At 40.7% G+C, this 17,864-nt stretch overlaps 1 protein-coding gene across 1 annotated transcript in view; it reads left to right on the top strand.

Moving 5' to 3' along the window:
- LOC309403440 (plasminogen-like) overlaps positions 1 to 17,864 on the top strand; it is a gene marked incomplete at both ends in the record, with an annotated part of 29,020 nt that overhangs the window by 6,281 nt on the left and 4,875 nt on the right. The window contains 13 exons of the mRNA XM_081997564.1: positions 3,022 to 3,136; positions 4,208 to 4,371; positions 4,886 to 5,015; positions 5,139 to 5,257; positions 6,723 to 6,885; positions 7,783 to 7,913; positions 8,812 to 8,971; positions 10,458 to 10,648; positions 11,634 to 11,782; positions 12,512 to 12,605; positions 14,519 to 14,636; positions 15,693 to 15,767; positions 16,796 to 16,936. Coding sequence (XP_081853690.1) covers positions 3,022 to 3,136; positions 4,208 to 4,371; positions 4,886 to 5,015; positions 5,139 to 5,257; positions 6,723 to 6,885; positions 7,783 to 7,913; positions 8,812 to 8,971; positions 10,458 to 10,648; positions 11,634 to 11,782; positions 12,512 to 12,605; positions 14,519 to 14,636; positions 15,693 to 15,767; positions 16,796 to 16,936 — 1,750 coding nt within the window. The remainder of the gene's footprint in view (positions 1 to 3,021; positions 3,137 to 4,207; positions 4,372 to 4,885; positions 5,016 to 5,138; positions 5,258 to 6,722; positions 6,886 to 7,782; positions 7,914 to 8,811; positions 8,972 to 10,457; positions 10,649 to 11,633; positions 11,783 to 12,511; positions 12,606 to 14,518; positions 14,637 to 15,692; positions 15,768 to 16,795; positions 16,937 to 17,864) is intronic.

Genomic DNA, 17,864 nt, shown 5'->3' with positions numbered 1-17,864 from the left:
ACTTTAAAGTCGAGGCTGGCTCTTCTTAGCTTACACCGAAGACTGAGCAGAAATCAAGTCTCCTTCATACTTAGCATCTATCAGTGTCACTGAAAGCTGCAGTCAGGCACTGCCACAGCTTGTACAGCAGGTCATCAACAGCAAATCCCTTCATTTGGAATCTTATTTTCTCTTTCCCTATTTTATCCTTGTGCTAATGGTGGTGGTTCTTTGAAATGACCCAAGCCATATACCCAAGCTTAATGCAGCTAGATACTAGCAGGAAAAAAGGCATCTGCCTCACAGACTCTTAATTTTCATCTAATGAGTTATCAGGCATCATTTGCTCATCATCCGGAATTCTTACGATCTGCAGCAATTTGGGGACTGCCTATCTCATTTTCACCTCCTGCCACCTTCTGCACTCTAGGAGACCCACCTTTGACACCTGGGACACATGCTCCCTCCCTTGGCTGCACCATTCAGCTCCTATGCTGCCACTATGCAACACACTATCTCTTATGGATATCCCTTCATGAGAGTCTGCTTCAGCAGGAATTGCTTTTAGCTCTAGCAGCCAGAGAATTGGTTCCTTTGCTTTTTCAGGGGACAGTTTTACAGTGCCTGTTTTTTTCAACCAGAGGATGTAGAATCATCTTCCTTCTATTTTTCATTAGTGGGGATACAAGACTAGACTATCTCATTAATTCTGAAACTCACAGCTACCACTGCCAACATCTTTGTGAAGTCTCTGGATAAACCAAATGTCAGCATTTGTTATCTCTATTGGCCCCAATCCACCTCAAACCAGAGATATTTCTCATAAAGCTGTTAAAGTGAAGTATAAAAGTGAGACTCACATTCCTAGAAGCAACCTAATTATTACAGCCAGGATCACCCAATCTGAACTTGAATTTGCAAATAAAGACATTTAGTGTCCTTAAGCCTCGGAAAAATTTTCTGTCCCCACCATGTTTTCTCAGCACCAGGAAAGAGCTGCTGTAAAACTCCTTTCTGTTGAGATGTGATGGAATCTGTTCTGCTTGGAGGAAGCAGTCTCCAGGACATTTTGTGACTCTGCCACTCCCTCAGGCTCATGATCACTGTACAATCTCACCTATGCCCGACTCAGATCTTGGAGTTCATAACAGCTACTCTGGCATCAGTCCTTGCCAGAGCTTATTTTCCTTGGAACTAGATGCAAAATATCTGTACAGAACAACTACTTTAAAGCCAAAAGGTCCATCCTTCCATGAGTATAAGAGTTTGTCTGGCTGTGCTGGGTCACTCAATGTTATGCACTCACATTTTACTCTACCATGGACACTTTGGGATCTGTATGCAGACCATATTCTGGATTGTCCATGATATCAAAAGCTCCATGAACACATCTGGCAATTACAGTTTTACTTTCTTTATGTTCCTGTATGAGGAATTCTATTCTGATTACAACCTCCTTGTTAATAGCAAGAATAGTCCACAGAGCACAAATACATAGCTGTTGTAGGCCATGGTCACTACATTACGTTGAGTCAGATTTCTTCCCTCCCACACCTCCAAGGGTGCCTTTTCTTTTGATCCTAATGGCCGTCTCAGAGTTTGAGAACCATGGCCTTTTTACTAGCTCAGTGGCCATTTGGGATGCTTAACTTCTTGTATCGGTAACAATCGAAGTTTTTGCACTCGGTCACTGAAAACATCCTTCAGAACTTGGTTAGAGACTTCTGCCTCTTTACAGGGCAGTTTCCTCTGTTAAACCTTAATTTTGTCTTGACGTATATCTTGACTCTTTATCCCATCATTTGAGGAGTGCAGACTATCAGGGGTTATAGACCAGCACAGCAAAGGCCTGTACAGGACAGAAAAGTAAGAGAGACTTTGGGGGTCAAGTGGAAAGGAGACGTGTTACTAAAAATTCTGTTTAAGAGGGATCAAATACCAATGTCCAAATCCATGGTGATCTCCATGTGCCATTTGAATGGGGAAGTTATTTGCTTGTCTTCATTCCTGAGCCAGCTATACAGAGCCTCCACCCCCTCTCCCCAGGTTTCAGGTGAGTCTGGCTAAAATCATTTAGGAGGTACTTGGCAACATCAGAAAGTCCATGGGCTAGGCTGTTGACTGGAAATGGTCATGCTGGGACCTGCTACTCGATCACCAGTGTTGAAGCCACAGTGACAGACTTTTGGGCACTCTAGGAGTACCCTGACAACAAGGCAACAGCTCCAAAAGCCCCTGTGGGTAAGACACGCAGCACAGACATTTGTAGTCCCAGACACACACTGTGATGACAGTAACTATTGCAAGATGTCCAAATAAGGCTCAGCTTTTCTGATCAGATTGGTCTCCTGTTCTTGCTCTAACATCTCCATTTTATATTTGAGGGCTCAGTGGGATTCTTCTTGTACAAAGAAATTGCTGGAAGGGGAAATGAGGATCACTCCCTCCAACAACTGGAGATTTTTCAGTGTCCGTTGCTAATAAAAGCATCATCAACATGCTTTGCATTCTCTCTATCTTGGAATCCCACTAGAAAGTACCTGGGAGTCTGAGGCTAAGAGGAATCAAAGGCGTGGCAGCCACTTATGTGACAAACATGTTCTAATAACTAAAAATTCTCTGGTTTGAAGGGATAGTTTCATGATACCCATACTGCAAATGTGCTTATGAACAACAAATTTCAAAGATTCTGCAGCTGTTGGTGAAAGGCCTTCCTTTTTATCCCAGTAGTATAGCAATATAAGCATACATTTTGTACAAGTCATAAACAACTGTAACTGGTTATATGTGTTTTCTTAACTTGATTTTATTAGCTTTATAAAAATGCTTCATGAATTTTCCTCTGCAGTTGCCTAGCAGTTGCTAACTAACCTGTTTTAAAACACCTTATGGAATCACATCTCTCTTTGCATGCACAAGAGGTTCAAAACATGGGTAAAGCATGGTTCATCATAAACTTTCAGAGTTATATCTACAGATTCTCAGTTTCAAGAAATGCAGTGTTGTAACACCATTGAATTAACAAAGCCAATTCCATTTCAGTTTACCTTCTACAGTGTAAAAAAGGGATTGGGAAGGACTACAGAGGAATGGAAGCCAAAACCTGGAGGGGTATTCCATGCCAGAAGTGGGCAGAAAAAACACCTCACAACCCAAAGTATGGCCTTATTTATATTTGTCTTCATGTTGTTCTGAATCTTTTCCAAGCTTCCCCAACTTAATGTATATCAACAACTTTATAGTGCATATATCAAAACCAGTTGTCAGGTGAATTTTAGAGGCAAATTTATCTTCATGTGTCCTGTTACTTTTGACTCCACTGGCAGAGAACTGCAATGGTCTGGGTAAGGAAGGGGTGCACTGTCAGCTAGAGAAGTGTCTAAATGCTGAGCCTCTTAAGAAGGTGAAATGTTCACGCTATCAACCAATGATGAAAATTTTGCTATTGGTGACAGTGAGGCCATTCTCTCTTCTGTATGAGGTGTGAAAAAAAAGAAGTGCTATCTGTCCAGCTCTGTGACCTCCTGCCTGCCATCCAGAGACAGTTGAGAAGAAACATCCAGCAAAGCATCTAAGATGGAGGTCCCTTGGGCCTGCCCAGGCAGAGTTTTCTCAGGGCTGGCTGCTACTGGGCTCACTGAAGCAAGTGTGGAAGCAGAGGACCTATTTTCTCTATGTTGGAGTTTTATCTGTTTAAAAGGTTATTTTTTGTTGTTATTCTAATGAAACTTGGATGTGCTTGTTTCGATTTTTTGTTTAAAAGCCATTTAGTCTTCTCTGGGAGGATTGCTGTAGGAAGAAGCCTAGAGTCACGTTTCAAAATCTCTGCAAATTAGGATCCAGTTGTGTTTTGTGAATAGTCTCTAGAAATACTCCACTTTTAAAGTAGTTGCATTAAGAAAAATACATGACAGACCCACAAGCTATGGTGAGCTGACGAGATCAGCTGGATATAAGTATTAAAGACAATAATTGTCCTTTGAGTCTGTCATAGTCCTCACAGGCTGCAAGCTCACTGACCACTGGCAACTGGGGTGTAGGGAGAAAATACTAATAACGGTAGTTACAGAATGTTTTTCAGATTTCATTTATGGATTCTAGTGGGGAATCTGTTTGTCTCATTTTTACTGTGAATGAATAGAGCCCACAGCTAGCTGAGCAAGTGGGACATTTCCCTTCCGCTCCACTAAATTACTGGAATTAAAATAGAATTTTAATACTATTACAGTTATACACCTGAAAAATACCCCAATGAAGGGCTGGATGAAAACTACTGCAGAAATCCTGATGGGGATGAAAATGGACCCTGGTGTTACACAAGAGATCCTGCTACTAGATTTGATTACTGTAACATCCCAGAGTGTGAGGACCAGGTCACGCACACTGGTGAAGGTATATTTATTTTTCAGAGAAAGAGTGTTTGAGTAGGTAGTATTATTCCTGCTATTTGTTCTTGCTTTATTATTGCAGATTGCTTTCAAATATAAATTTAGATCAAGCTGTCCCTTAAGAAGTTATCAATACGAAGGTTGTTTTCCTAATTGGCTCCAGTTATCAAAGTAATTTTGTAAATATGGAGGAACTGAATTTTTTTAATCATTTGCTGATATTGTCCTGCCCTTACCCCTAGCAATTTATTTAATTTCAACAAAAGTAAAGATTGACCCAAGTGCTGTGTTACATACAGAACTCCCTTTGCTACCAGTGCATACAGAAACGTGACAAATGACACGTACCCTTAAAAGCTTTATTCGTTTGCCTAGGCTGTAATGCATGGCCTTGGGGATTCCTTTCATCATTAGCTGAAGCAAAACCTTCTTTTCCTTTCAGTGCAGTCTTCCATAAAGAGATCAGGATCAGAATTCACAGGCTGGTGTGAACCTTGCTTTGTTCTCATTCTGCCTAGGCCCCACAGTGGAGTGCATGCAGTGTAATGGTGAAGACTACCACGGAGAAGTTTCCAGAACCGAGTCTGGGCTTGAGTGCCAGCGCTGGGATGCCCAAGAGCCTCATATGCATGGATTTACCACGAAACAGTGAGTCACACTCAGCGCTGACTTCATTCCCGCAGTGCTTGGGAGACCCTGCCTGCAGGCAGCCAAATTGCCACAACCAGCCATAGCTGACCCACAAGCTTTTCTTTCATTTTCAATGTGCAGCTTTCCAGAGAAGGATCTGAAGATGAATTATTGCCGTAATCCTGACGGTGAACTTCGGCCCTGGTGTTTCACTACCAGTCCTACTAAACGCTGGGAGTATTGCAACATTCCTCGCTGCAGTGAGTCTGATTTCCTGAGATCACTCTATAGGGTAGCTCTTCTCATTAAAATGGTGCAGGGGTGGCAAAGACAAGAAATCACAGTTCTGAGTAACCTGAGGAAATCCTTGTGAACCAGGGAAAAAGCAGAATCACTCACTAAATTTCTGTTACGTAAAATGATATAAGCTCAGTGAGGATTCAGGTGTCACAAAGTGCGATAATGTCAGAGATGTTATAGAAACCCTAATTTGTCTTCAACCACCTTACTTTTCAATTTACCTGAGAGGCAGAGCATTCAGGTTAAATCAGATGGTAGTTTTCAGCTGACCTGCTAACTCACGGAAAACACCTAAACCACCCTGTGGCCATACTGTTGATGTTTTACCTGGGTCTGGCCAGCACAGCCAGCACTGCCTTTTTCTTAGCAAGGGATGAATCCTGAGAAACAAGGTCAGGCCTCAGGAGAAAAACCTGACTTATCAGTGAGCTAGCTTAACCCATTAAACTGAGCGCACTAAATCTGGACATTTCCGAAGCACCGAATAATGAGATTAACGTTGTTGTTTGTAGAACTGGATTGCACTTTGAGAAAAATGTTTGCGTGTTTATCTCTACAGCTTGCTTTCTTATGCATCTGCACTTGCCAGTGCTCTAAGCAGCAGCATGTGTTTTCTAGATGTAGTTCACCTCAACATGCTCGATTGCTGATGGAAGAATGACTATTTATAGGCTTCCGTGATAAAGTAAATTGTGAAAGTTACCATAGCATCTCCATTTTATGCTTAAACCTAAAGAAAGTTTAAGGAACAGACCAACCTTTTAGAGTCATGCTTGTCTCCTTGAGCAATTCCATATACGAAGTATATATAATAGGTATGCACTGAAGATTCATTTTCTCTCTGCCCTCTGCAGCTTCTGTGGCTCTGATCGTCACTCTTGCTTTCTTTGCAGTTCCCCACGTGCCAGACCAATCCACTTTCTTTCACTCCTCCTTCTGCCCCGCTTTCCCAATTCTCTGACTCCAGAGGCTCAGCTCTGAAGGCTGTTTTGCTTTCTCTCACACTTTCTTCTTGGCCCTTATGCTTATCCTTTCTCTCCTTCCACCCTACCCCTGTGTATTATATTAATGTGCTCCCTCCATCCCACTTGTTTCTTACCAGACTGTACAGGACTACTTCCCGCCTTTCCAGCTCTGCTCTCAGGGGACTGCAGGCACAATGGCTGGCTCAAGCCAGCACATTTATTTACTGACTGCTGCAGTAGGGCAGGACATCTGTCTGGCAGCCCGACGGCTTATGGAAATGTACACTTTGGTTTTGCCATGGTTTTCAACCAATGTCACCTCTGCTGAAAGAAAAAAAAACATGTGTGACATTACAGAAAACAGAGGGACTTTAAATATATTTGAAAGCGCTGTCTGGCTGTATTTTTGCTTTTATTTTCTTTTCTGTTTCCCCTGGTTTTTTTTTAAATCCTGTTACAGCTACACACCCACCAGCATCTGGCCTGGGGTCCCAGTGTCTTTCAGGGAAAGGAGAAGACTATCGAGGCAGGATAGCCATCACGGAATCGGGAAACGCCTGCCAACACTGGAACACACAGTTTCCTCACAGACATGGCTGGATTCCTGACAGATATCCCTGCAAGTATGCTGAGACTCGTCATTTTAACAAATATGAAAGAACATAGTTATTCCTTATAGATCCAGATGCAGAGGCAAGATTAGCACAGGTTTTCTGCAGCTACATCAGTAAACTCTTTTCTTGCCTTTTGTCAGCACTCATTAGTTCTGTTCGAGTCTTGCTCTTAATTTTTTTCAATATTCCTCTTTTTACCAGCTACTTCATTCTCGTGTACTTGTCTCACCTGTCTCCTCCACAACCCACTACTTTTAGTAGTTAAATATTAGCTAAATATCCCCTGGCTGTGTTTTGGTACCCTTTCAATGCGTTACTCTTCTGAAGAACGATGCTCCAAGTCCAAGATGCTCCAATACATCCTTGTGCTCCAAGGTCAAAGGAGCTGGGTTTGTGGGGCATTATCAACAGACAAGGGTGGCTGGGACTAAGCAGGCTTTTAGCTCTGTATTTTGGTCCTGTGGGTTGTGAAACGGATCCTGCAAGTTTCCCTGGGCGTGTGAAACCCTGTCCCTTATCACAGGGCAGAGAGCAGCGTGCACCAGTGCTCATATGCACATGCTTCCAGGGTCGGTCTGTGACACCCAGTCTCACCTGGTTCTTACCGTAACCCTCAGGTACACCGATGGCTTGTGGCCCGAAGTCAGCTTTTACTGACGTATCTTGGCCTCAGAAACAGGAGCAGAAAGTGTAAGCGTTGGAACAGTTCTTCATATATCATCAGCACTTAGACTAAATTTGAAGGCTGTTGATTAGTCCCAAAATAGTGGTGCCTGAGGTAATTAATATCCAAAAGGAATAAATGTAACCGTTGAGTTGCGTTCTGCATGCAGTACTTGTTAATATTCTTGTACACAATTCTTCCTGATTTCTTTGAGTAGTTTAAAGCTGGTGTTTCTGTTTCAGGGGCTTAGAGGAAAACTACTGTAGAAACCCTGATGGAGAAAAGAGGCCTTGGTGCTACACCATCAACAGCAGCATTCGGTGGGAATATTGTGCACTTCCCCGCTGCGTTGGGACAGAACAAGGGGTTGCCGGTATGAGTAGTGCAGCATATTTGAGATAAGGACTTTAAAACAGTGAAAGATTTAATGTTTCTGATTGTAAATGTGTTAAATCTTTTTTCAGTCACTTTGCCACTGTTGCTAATGCCATTTTTCTGCTTGGCATGTTACAAAACCTGCCAAATATTGGACTTTGCAATGTCTAAGGAAGTGCAGTGAAAGATGTACATCACCAGCTGGCCCAACAGAAGAATTAGAGGATGAAAGAGGCTTATTTTTTTATATTCTTTTTTTTCTCAAAGGTAGGGCATTTTTAGCAAGTTAACTGAAAAATGACCAACAGGTTTAAAGAGATGAAAAAGTGCTAAATGAAAGGAAGTCCCATTTTTGGAAAGTAGCCACTAAAGACAGGACAGAAGCTTCTAAAGTAATAAAAATCTCATCTGAAATACCAATTCACTTAAAGTAATAAAATTGTCATCTGAAACATCCCTTCATTTAAGCACAAAAAATAGCAAGAAGGTCTTAGTGCAATCAGAAGGATAATAGAGAGATTAAATTTTAACATAATGTCTGTTTTAGAAATATAGCAGGTGCAAAATCACTAGCATCTAATCTTTGAGGATATTTCATGTGAACTTTCTGATCTTTAATTCAAACGTGTTCACATATACCAAAACGAAACTGAGGGGTGAACCTTCCACTGAATGACATCTGACATACTGAGGGTAATCCGTGAAAGTTTTATAAATCTTTATAAATCTAAAAAGCCCTTTTGCTTTTCATGCTGGCCATGATGCTCTCTCTGGATGCCATCTGTATAAACAAGTTGTTCATTTTTGTCATCCTGTGTGCTTGATGCTTTCTTGTGCCTACTCAGTAAGAACATAAAATTGTGATGCAAAGGATGAGTTCCTGTTTTTTGCTGCAGATATGCCCGTGCAGGTTCCCCTGTCAGAGGAGTGCTATCGAGGCAAAGGCCAGAGTTACCGTGGCACAACTTCCATCACTGCATCAGGAAAGAAATGCCAGGCCTGGAACTCCATGTTCCCACACAGGCATGAAAAAACCCCAGACAGATTCCCAAACGCGTATGTTTATCTCCCCTTTTCTTCCTTTAACTGACAGTGACCATTGCTGATTGTATTATCTTTGCATATCTATGCTTTAAAACACTGCCAGTATCTATAAAAGAGAATTTTTCCAAGACACGGAAACATTTTCTGTTAGTCTCTTTTTTAAAAAATATGTTTTCTTGTTATTTAAATTCTGAGTAAAATACAGCTGTGTGCCTTTACTCTTAAATCTGAGCTTCTGTAACCAACACTGGGAGACTTGTGTCCAGAGTCTGGGCATCTGCTGAAATATGCATTTTGTTTATGAACTTGAGACCTTTGAGGTAGCCTTTCTACTTATTTCATCTGGGTAAACACAGCTTTTATGTTCCAAAACATACAGTCAGATATATTACAATTAGAACTACCATTTAAATGTTCTTTGTAGCTGGCATTGGGCACCCAGAATTGCACTGAATTTTCCCTCTTAATTTGTCTACTTTAGACTAACAAAACTGGACCAGTGATGACTTTGAAAGCTAATCATAATTACTAATGTGCAGGCTGTTAATAAGGGTAGAAAAACAACAAGATGACAATTGCTAGGAAATCCATCATTGTTTGGTGGATAACGAGTATAACCAGGAACGTTGGTATATTTCTTTTTTTTTTCCCTTTTTTATGAAGTCACCCTAAATATATATTTTTTTAAATATTCAGTCTTATTTTGGCATCAAAAATAATGATGTATTGAAAATGGAACATCCTCAGATGGGATGCTGTTTTTCACAAACATTTAAAAAAATTGAAATCAAGCTGTGAAAATGCGGAATTAATGTGTTGGGGCATATTCAGAAAAAAAGCATTTCAGTTTTTTTATTCTGTGACTGTACTGTGATTCAGGATGGGGAAATGCTGCAACTCTGCAAATTATTGAAGAGAGAAATTCTACTGCCTCAGCAAGAACAGGCATGGGAGTGCTCCCACTTAAATCAGTAGAAGTGGGGTTTTTTGGAGGTGGGAATGATCATTTGCATAAGTATTTATTTGCCATTCTTCTGAATATGAGAAAGAACCCTTTTACACTTAAAAATGAATATTTTTGGGAAAGCATAATTGCCCACCAATAGTATGGATCTTCCTGCATATTTATTACTAATTCACACATTCACACAATTGTGTATACTTATACATATGTACTTAGAAAATAAATTATTGGCATATCAGGCATTTATTTAGCTACTCAGCACATTGACATATTATAGCCAGAATTTAAGCCAGTAGTTGAATTATGTTTCCTCATGCATATATATATTCATGACTCTGATGTACATGTGAAATATGACTCTTGACCCAAATCACAGCCATAAATGTGTTTTCTGGTAATAGGATATATGGCAATAAGTAAAAAATCAATAAATGTCTTTATTTCTACATAATACAGATTGACATCTTTTTGGCAAGATATTCCTATGATGACTTTCAGTCTTATGCAGCTTGATTATTGTGCTTGATTTTGCAGGGATTTGAGGGACAACTATTGTAGAAACCCAGATGGTGATAACAGCCCGTGGTGTTTCACCACTGACCCCAGCATGACATGGGAGTACTGCAATCTCAAGAGGTGTGATGATCGTGCACAAGAGCCTGCACCAAATGACCCCCCTGCAACGACAGCACAAAATGTTGGCCTGACTACACCCACCACATCTGGTAACAGCTGGCTATAAGTATCACCTCCTGTAGAGTCTGTGGGTAAAAAAAATAGTAATCAATTAAAAATTATTCTTAAATAAGGCTGCAGCATAACAGCTTTCAGACCTGTACTGTTGAATTTTGCAGCAAGTACCCTTTAGTTAGTTCATATCCTGTAGCCTATATTATTTTACAATGCATGCTGTAGGCTATCTTTTTCATTCAGGGGAACAAGAGGAAAACAGACAAAATTTCTAGTGTTTCTGTAGCTGTGTGCTATTGAAATGTGATCACAGTGAATGTTGTAGTTACAGGAATTTTGCTTGTGCTGTGCTTTATGCTTTCAGGAGGTTGACCTTAGCATGTTGTATTGTTCATAGACAACCATGTTTTGCAAAACGTATGGACCAAGAGAACAAAGATTTTGCTTTATCCTGCTTTGTTGCTTTCTTATTTAATAGTCCATGTTGGTCAAAGTGGTGTGGCTTTTCTGAATGTATAGTAGAGCTTTCCACAAATTATTTACTTTGCAAAGGAAGGTGGCAGGGTTGGATAAAAGATACATTCCTAAATGGAGCTGTGTACTCTTATTCGTGTGCAGAGAACAAAATACTTGAAGCAACGTCCTTGGAAGCAAAAATTGCTCTTTCATTCTAATGGGCTGTTAACTCTGAAATATGCTTCTCTCATGGAAGGTGCTTACGGATACCAACTTAACAAGAATCTTAGAGTCTTTCCAGATATTTGCAATATGTTACAGAAAATGTTTAGCCTGCAGTTCCTTGAATTTTTTTCCAATTCAGTTATTCTGTACATCCAGGAAGACATCCATCTTGACAAACTGAGAGATCACATCACAGGGTACATTTTTGTCTTTCTTTCACCTGTAGACACTAGAGAGTGTGCAAGTCCTAAAGGTACTCAATCTGCCTTGTTTCTGCTTACCACCACCACATACAGATTCAGTAGCTAACAATAATTTCCTTTTCCTCTTTTTTCACAGACTGCATTAACGGTAATGGTAAAGACTATCGTGGCACAGTAGCAAAAACTGGAAGGGGCAGGACTTGTCAAGAGTGGAGTTCTCAGAAACCTCATAGCCACAAATATTTCACTCCTGTGACTCATCCAAGAGCAGGCCTGGATAAAAATGTAAACAGCTGCTAATGCCATTGGTGTCATTGAACATTGTCTCCATTCTCCATGACCCCTCAGTAAACACTTCATGTTCAGTCTTTAGAGACCAGGTTAAGCATGTCTGGAAGTCATCATGTGGATAGCCCAGACCTATAGTAGGGTTGAAGAGGGAGGGATGCATTTTACCTTACCTAAAGGATGCGGGTACTTCAAGCACAGAGGTACACCATGGGGTTGATGCTGACAGGCAAGCAGCACAAAAGAAATCATACAGGTCTTCCCTGATTTCTGCAAAACCCAAAGCAATGCCTTTTGCTGTTTGTCACAAACTAAGCAGGCTTCTGGCAAATTCTCAGAGCTGACCTAACTTGCTCTCACTGACTTTAGGGGAAGAATAGGCCAACAATAAATATTTTAGTGCAAAGCTCTTGGTCATCCTATGCCAAACTTTACTTCTCACGAGGCCTTAAAAAGCACTAGAGCTAGAGTGACTCTTGGTAGATGAAGAAAATGACAGCAATTTTATCACATTTCTCTAATTTCATCTAATGGTCTTGTGATGCAGGAAAGAAAGAATTTTGTGATCAGAGGAAATAGAAAGCATTTAACATCCAGCAGAAAAGTAGCTGGGGAAATAATTCAAAGTTTTAGTTTAACATGTTTTCAAAAACATGCACTCATAGATGACTTCATTCTGTGGCTAACATTTGGAGTCTTCATTCTCTGTTTTTGTAATTATTACAGTATTGCAGGAATCCTGATGGAGATGTAAATGGACCTTGGTGCTTCACCACAGACACACAAAAAAAATGGGAGTACTGTGAAATCCCACGCTGCTGTAATTATCCTTAAAGACTTTTCTGTCCCCCTTTTCTACAACTTGTTATGATAGTTACAAAATGTTTTCAATCCAACCATAAAAAACTGCAGTAGGCAGTAGCTTTAGATTTGATTTTAGGTCTGCATGGAAGTTTGACACAATCAGGCACCTGTAACAGTCAGACGAAATTTAGATAATCTGGTGCTAAGAATCACCAGTAAGATTTCTTAGATCACAATCTACATGCTTTTTTTCATCAGTGAAGCTAGAGTTGCTAGCCAAATTTGAAATATTCAGTGAAGCAGTGAAGAGAGGTATTCCTTCCCCAGACTCCTCAAACACAGGAGATTATTTCCTTGATGTTCATGCTAGTCTTTCCATCCACCTGTAGCAGGACTAATGCCTCAAGATCCTGCTCATGGACTTTTCCTGTTGGTTAGGAGCACCAGCAATGACATCCTTTGACACTTTTCATCTTTTACTGACTTAATTTTTATTCTCATCTGGATGTTAAAATAATTGTTCCAGAGATATTTTGCCTTTCTTTTGGGGTAGGGAGTGAATTTGGTCCTGGAAATTTCACACATATTTTTGCAATTTTTTTTTTTTTCTATTTTGGGATAGTAATCAATACACTGAGCAGGTGTAGTGTTTGCTGAAAAACTCAGCAGCAAAAGAGATTTTACCTTCCGCGATGCCCAGGCAGTGGGCATCAATAACAGCTGTAATGTACTGGAAATTCTGCTTGGCACACCTGGCAGTCATCTTGTTTGCTTTGCTCTTCCCTTCCTTGCCTGCATTTTGATAGATTTTTTTTTTTTTTTTAAGGCATATCTTGTGGAGATATGGAAAGTCTATTTCTTCTTAATCTCTTGTATTATTTTTACTGCAGTAACATCTAGAGGACAGGTCCCTGCTCTGTTGGACAATGTAGCAATACAAAATAGTGAAGACTGGTCACTCTCTCGGGAGTTTGTGGTATTCTTCATGCTGGCCATCTAACGAGTTCCTCTAAGCAGCAATGCATTATGATTGTACACATTAATTTTGTCAACAGACTTAAGAGCTGCACAGGCAAAAAGAATAAGGAAAAGTATACAAACAACATATATCACAGCTGTAAAAACCTGCTCCCTGGAACTGCTGTGGTGGACCTTCACTTTGAGATCTGATCTCTTTTCAAAACCGCCTTAGAATACTAGATTTTTAAATTAAGATGTAGAGGAACCTTACAGTCTCTTGCCTTTGATTACTTTATTGTCTTATACTGGAACTAATAACTTTAACATCCATAGCACCACATGCAGTTCTGGAAAGAGTTACTTGGGTCCTTACTGAGCACCCAAGCTCAATCTATTTTAAAAAGTTCAGAGAGATTTGGATTAACAAGAAAGTAGTGTGAACAGTGTGAGGGCAAATTTGGAATATCTTATGACAAGGGGACAGTGACTCAATTTTATTTATAATCTAGAGATTTGTTTGAACTCAACCAAGATGTGTAGACTGTAATGTTCTAAAGAATTTAGAAATTGTTATTATTGACCGGGCAATAAACTCCACTTTCTTTAGCTCTCTTTTCCCTTCAAATTCCCTACAGATTTTCTTTTGGGGGTGGCGGTCATTGTAGTTTTACTTATGTTATCTGACTACATCCAAATACTTGACATAGTTAACAATTTTTTCCAGGTAAATTAATATTTTGTCATGTCAAATGTGATATATTAACCGCAGGTTTAAATGCTCAAGGTAGTAGGAGTCCAAAGCTTCTGGTTGTTTCTCTACCCTTAGTTTCTACTAACCAATGCAAAGAGTGAAAATCTAAGGGAGATAAAAAAAAAGTCTTATGCCTTTTTCTTTTCATCTGATTGCACTCGGGATGACATTACAGAACTGCTTTAAAATTCTCAATCGTAGCTTTTTTTGTTCTACAGCTTCTTCTGAACATGACTGTGGAAAAGCCCCAATGAGGAGCGAGCGAGCCTGTGAGCAATATAGCATGTGTGATGCATCTCCAGGGTCTTGGCCTTGGCACGTCAGCCTCAGGACGAGGTACTGGTATTCCAGACTGTACCACCATCCATGAGCAGCAGGATTTCATGGGAAACAGGTGTTAGAAAGAGACTGACAGGAAACAATGCATATGCTTCTGGAGTCTGGCCTTGGTTTCTATATAAAATGCCTTAGCATGTAGAATAAAATTCTTTTTTTTATCATAATGTTCACAGATAGCTACTTATTGGGTCATTAATCCCAAACTCCCCATTTTCTCCTGAATCTCTAGAGGGCAAACTTGAACTGCAGACATTAAGTATGCCTTTATTTACTGAAATGGGGAAGGAATAGTTCCCACTGAGGATAATGACAGTTAACTGCATTCTGCAGTGGGAGATTTAAGCCCAGGACTATAGCTACCAACCTGCAGTGTGTATGAATGGATTTTGATCACCCCTTTTCACCCAGCATCCAATCTAGTTCAAACGTAAATTGATGCTGTGACCACCCTAGTTGTGTTAGAAGCCATAGGAAGACCATCATCTCTCAGTATACGAAAACAATTATGCATAGCATTTCCATAGTCACAATGAGAGTGGCTGACCAGGAGATGAAGAAGCGCTTACAGAAAGGCTAACGAAAATGTCTATACAATTGTTGACAATCACCATAATAAATATTATCCCAAGAAAAGTTAAAAGTCCATAGTAAGGTTTATTTAAAGAACTAGTCCAAAGCAACTCCACAAATCAGAAGGATGTATCCCTTTATTAATTGCTCATCAGGACAAACCCATTACATCACAAGTGAAATTTTTAGGAAATGTCATTATTTTTGTTATATTCCTGAAAGTAACAGTGTCCTGTTGCAAAAATTTCACATGGGTGTCAAATTTCTTTTCATGTGTCTCATGTTCTGGTGCAAATAAAGCTTGTCCTTTGAAAATCTGCATTTGATTTCTCTTGCCATTGGCAGAAGACAGACTATGGCTGGTAAAAGGTTTGAATAAGGGGCATATTGCTAGTTTGCTAATATTTCGCATCGTGCACAGCATAGATGGTTGAGAATTGACTATGCAGTCTTAAATGAGTGTGATTGTCTTCTCTGTTCTAGTACCAATGTGCACCGTTGTGCTGGCACTCTGATACATCCACAGTGGGTCCTTACTGCAGCTCAGTGCTTCCAAGAGTGAGTATCCACTAGAACAAGTGACAAGCGTTTCTTAAATCTGTATGAGAAAATCAACAGAAGATCAAGATCACAGAATCACAGAATCACAGAATCATTAAGGTTGGAAAAAACCTTCAAGATCAAGTCCAAACGTTAACCCAATACCACCATGCCCCCTAAACCATGTCCTGAAGCACCACATCCACACATTTTTTGAACACTTCCAGTGATGGTGACTCCACCACTTCCCTGGGCGGCCTGTTCCAATGTTTGACCACTCTCTCTGTAACGAAATTTTTCCCAATATCTAATCTAAACCTCCCCTGGCGCAACTTGAGGCCATTTCTTCTTGTTCTATCGCTGGTTCTTTGGGAGAAGAGACCAACACCCACCTCACCACAACCCTCTTTCAGGTAGTTGTAGAGAGCAATGAGGTCTTCCCTCAGCCTCCTCTTCTCCAGACTGAACAACCCCAGTCCCCTCAGCCACTCCTCATAAGACTTGATCTCCAGACCCCTCACCAGCTTCGTTGCCCTTCTCTGGACACGCTCAAGCACCTCAACAACCTTCTTGTAGTGTGGGGCCCAAGTGCCCTATGAGGCACTTTACTCCTTATTTCCTGTCTTTCTTGCCAGCAAGCTGATTTTTGTCTTCTGCTCCAGTCTCAGTCAAACAGCAGCAGAGAACAACAGATTACTTCTGTGTTCTGCCCTCTCCCCCACCGCAGAGCATGCCAAAAAGGATGCTAATGATGTGCTGGTGCTAATTACACTTGGAAAAACTGTGGCTAGCTTTGGGACTTGTGAACACTGCAAGAAGGTGCCACATAATTCACAGCCCATGGGTTTTTCACCATCATAAAAATCAAATTGTTAAAGAAGCCACATTTTCCTTCTCCCCAAGAAAAAATGCAGGCATTTATGGTCAGAAGCAGCAGCCTGACCATCTTGTTAATTGCAGTTCTCCAGGGAAATCACTGAATTTTGTGAGTGACATTCCTGATTACATGTTTAGATGTATAACCTTGCCACTGTCATTTCTTCCAGGTCAACAGAGCCTTCTTCCTACCGGGTGTTTCTTGGGATACAGAATCTCAATGCAGCAGAGCCATCGCTGCAAATCCAAAGTGTTCAGAAAGTACTAAAGGAACCAAGTGGAGCAGACGTTGCTTTGCTGAAGTTGAACAGGTACAATTTCAGTCCAAGTTTTCCACCCCTAACACCTTAATTATGAAGTCACAAATTAGCTTAGCCTGGAGTTACCTCTCAGGGGTAGTTGTGGGTGGTATGAAAGAGTGAGAGTCCCTTCAATTGTCCATTCAAGGGTGATCTCTAAGCATCTCTCCAGCTGAGCGACCCCATTGGCAGAACCCATGTGAGTTTCTTACACAGTTTAGGAAAAGCAATGACCAGTTAAGATGGGAGGGATTGTCATGGGGAATTCCTACTTGCCACCTGCTAGCAGCAGCTCCACTGAAGCAGGGAGGGTGGAGGCAAACTAAAGTGGAGTTGTGTCTGGAGGATCTTCTGCTTGGAGACTTTTCCTGCTCAGCTCTGAGGGCTGTGAGCCCCAGATGAAGTTTTGGCCAGGAGGCACCACAGCTTCTGCATGGAGCAAGTAGAAGGGTCCAGTTTCCCTGGCAGTGCTCCAAGCCAAGCTACATGCATGTTCCATGAGCTGTAGACTTGGCCAACAGCTCAATAAAACCGGATCCTGCTTGTGATATAGTGAAAAATCCTGTGCATAACTGTAATTGCTTGAAGCCCTCTTTTGCATCTTGCTTAGATGTCTGAGCAGTCTGTTCTGAATCGTGTGCAGTTATTTCAATGTTATTTGTTCCTTTTTGGAATGATCCTGAAACTTTTCTACTTACTCATTCATTTGCCTCTTCTTACACTCACCACACATGGATTGAAGATCATGAAAAGCTCATGTTTGACCTGAGAGGACATTTCTTTTTAAAAATTCACCATACAGCTTTAATGAACTTAGAACAATTTCACTTAAATTTCAACTCAGGTTCTCTGGTGCTTGATTAATCAAAATCCCACCATACTTAGGCGAGTAAAAGGCACTTATGTTCCACCAGCGTTATTCTTGATAGTGCCCGTAACT

Source organism: Phaethon aethereus, assembly GCF_964289735.1.
Source record: "Phaethon aethereus genome assembly, chromosome: 3".
Lineage (NCBI taxonomy): Eukaryota > Metazoa > Chordata > Aves > Phaethontiformes > Phaethontidae > Phaethon > Phaethon aethereus.
Note: the sequence above shows the minus strand (reverse complement) of the source record. Positions and strands in the feature narration are given on the sequence as shown.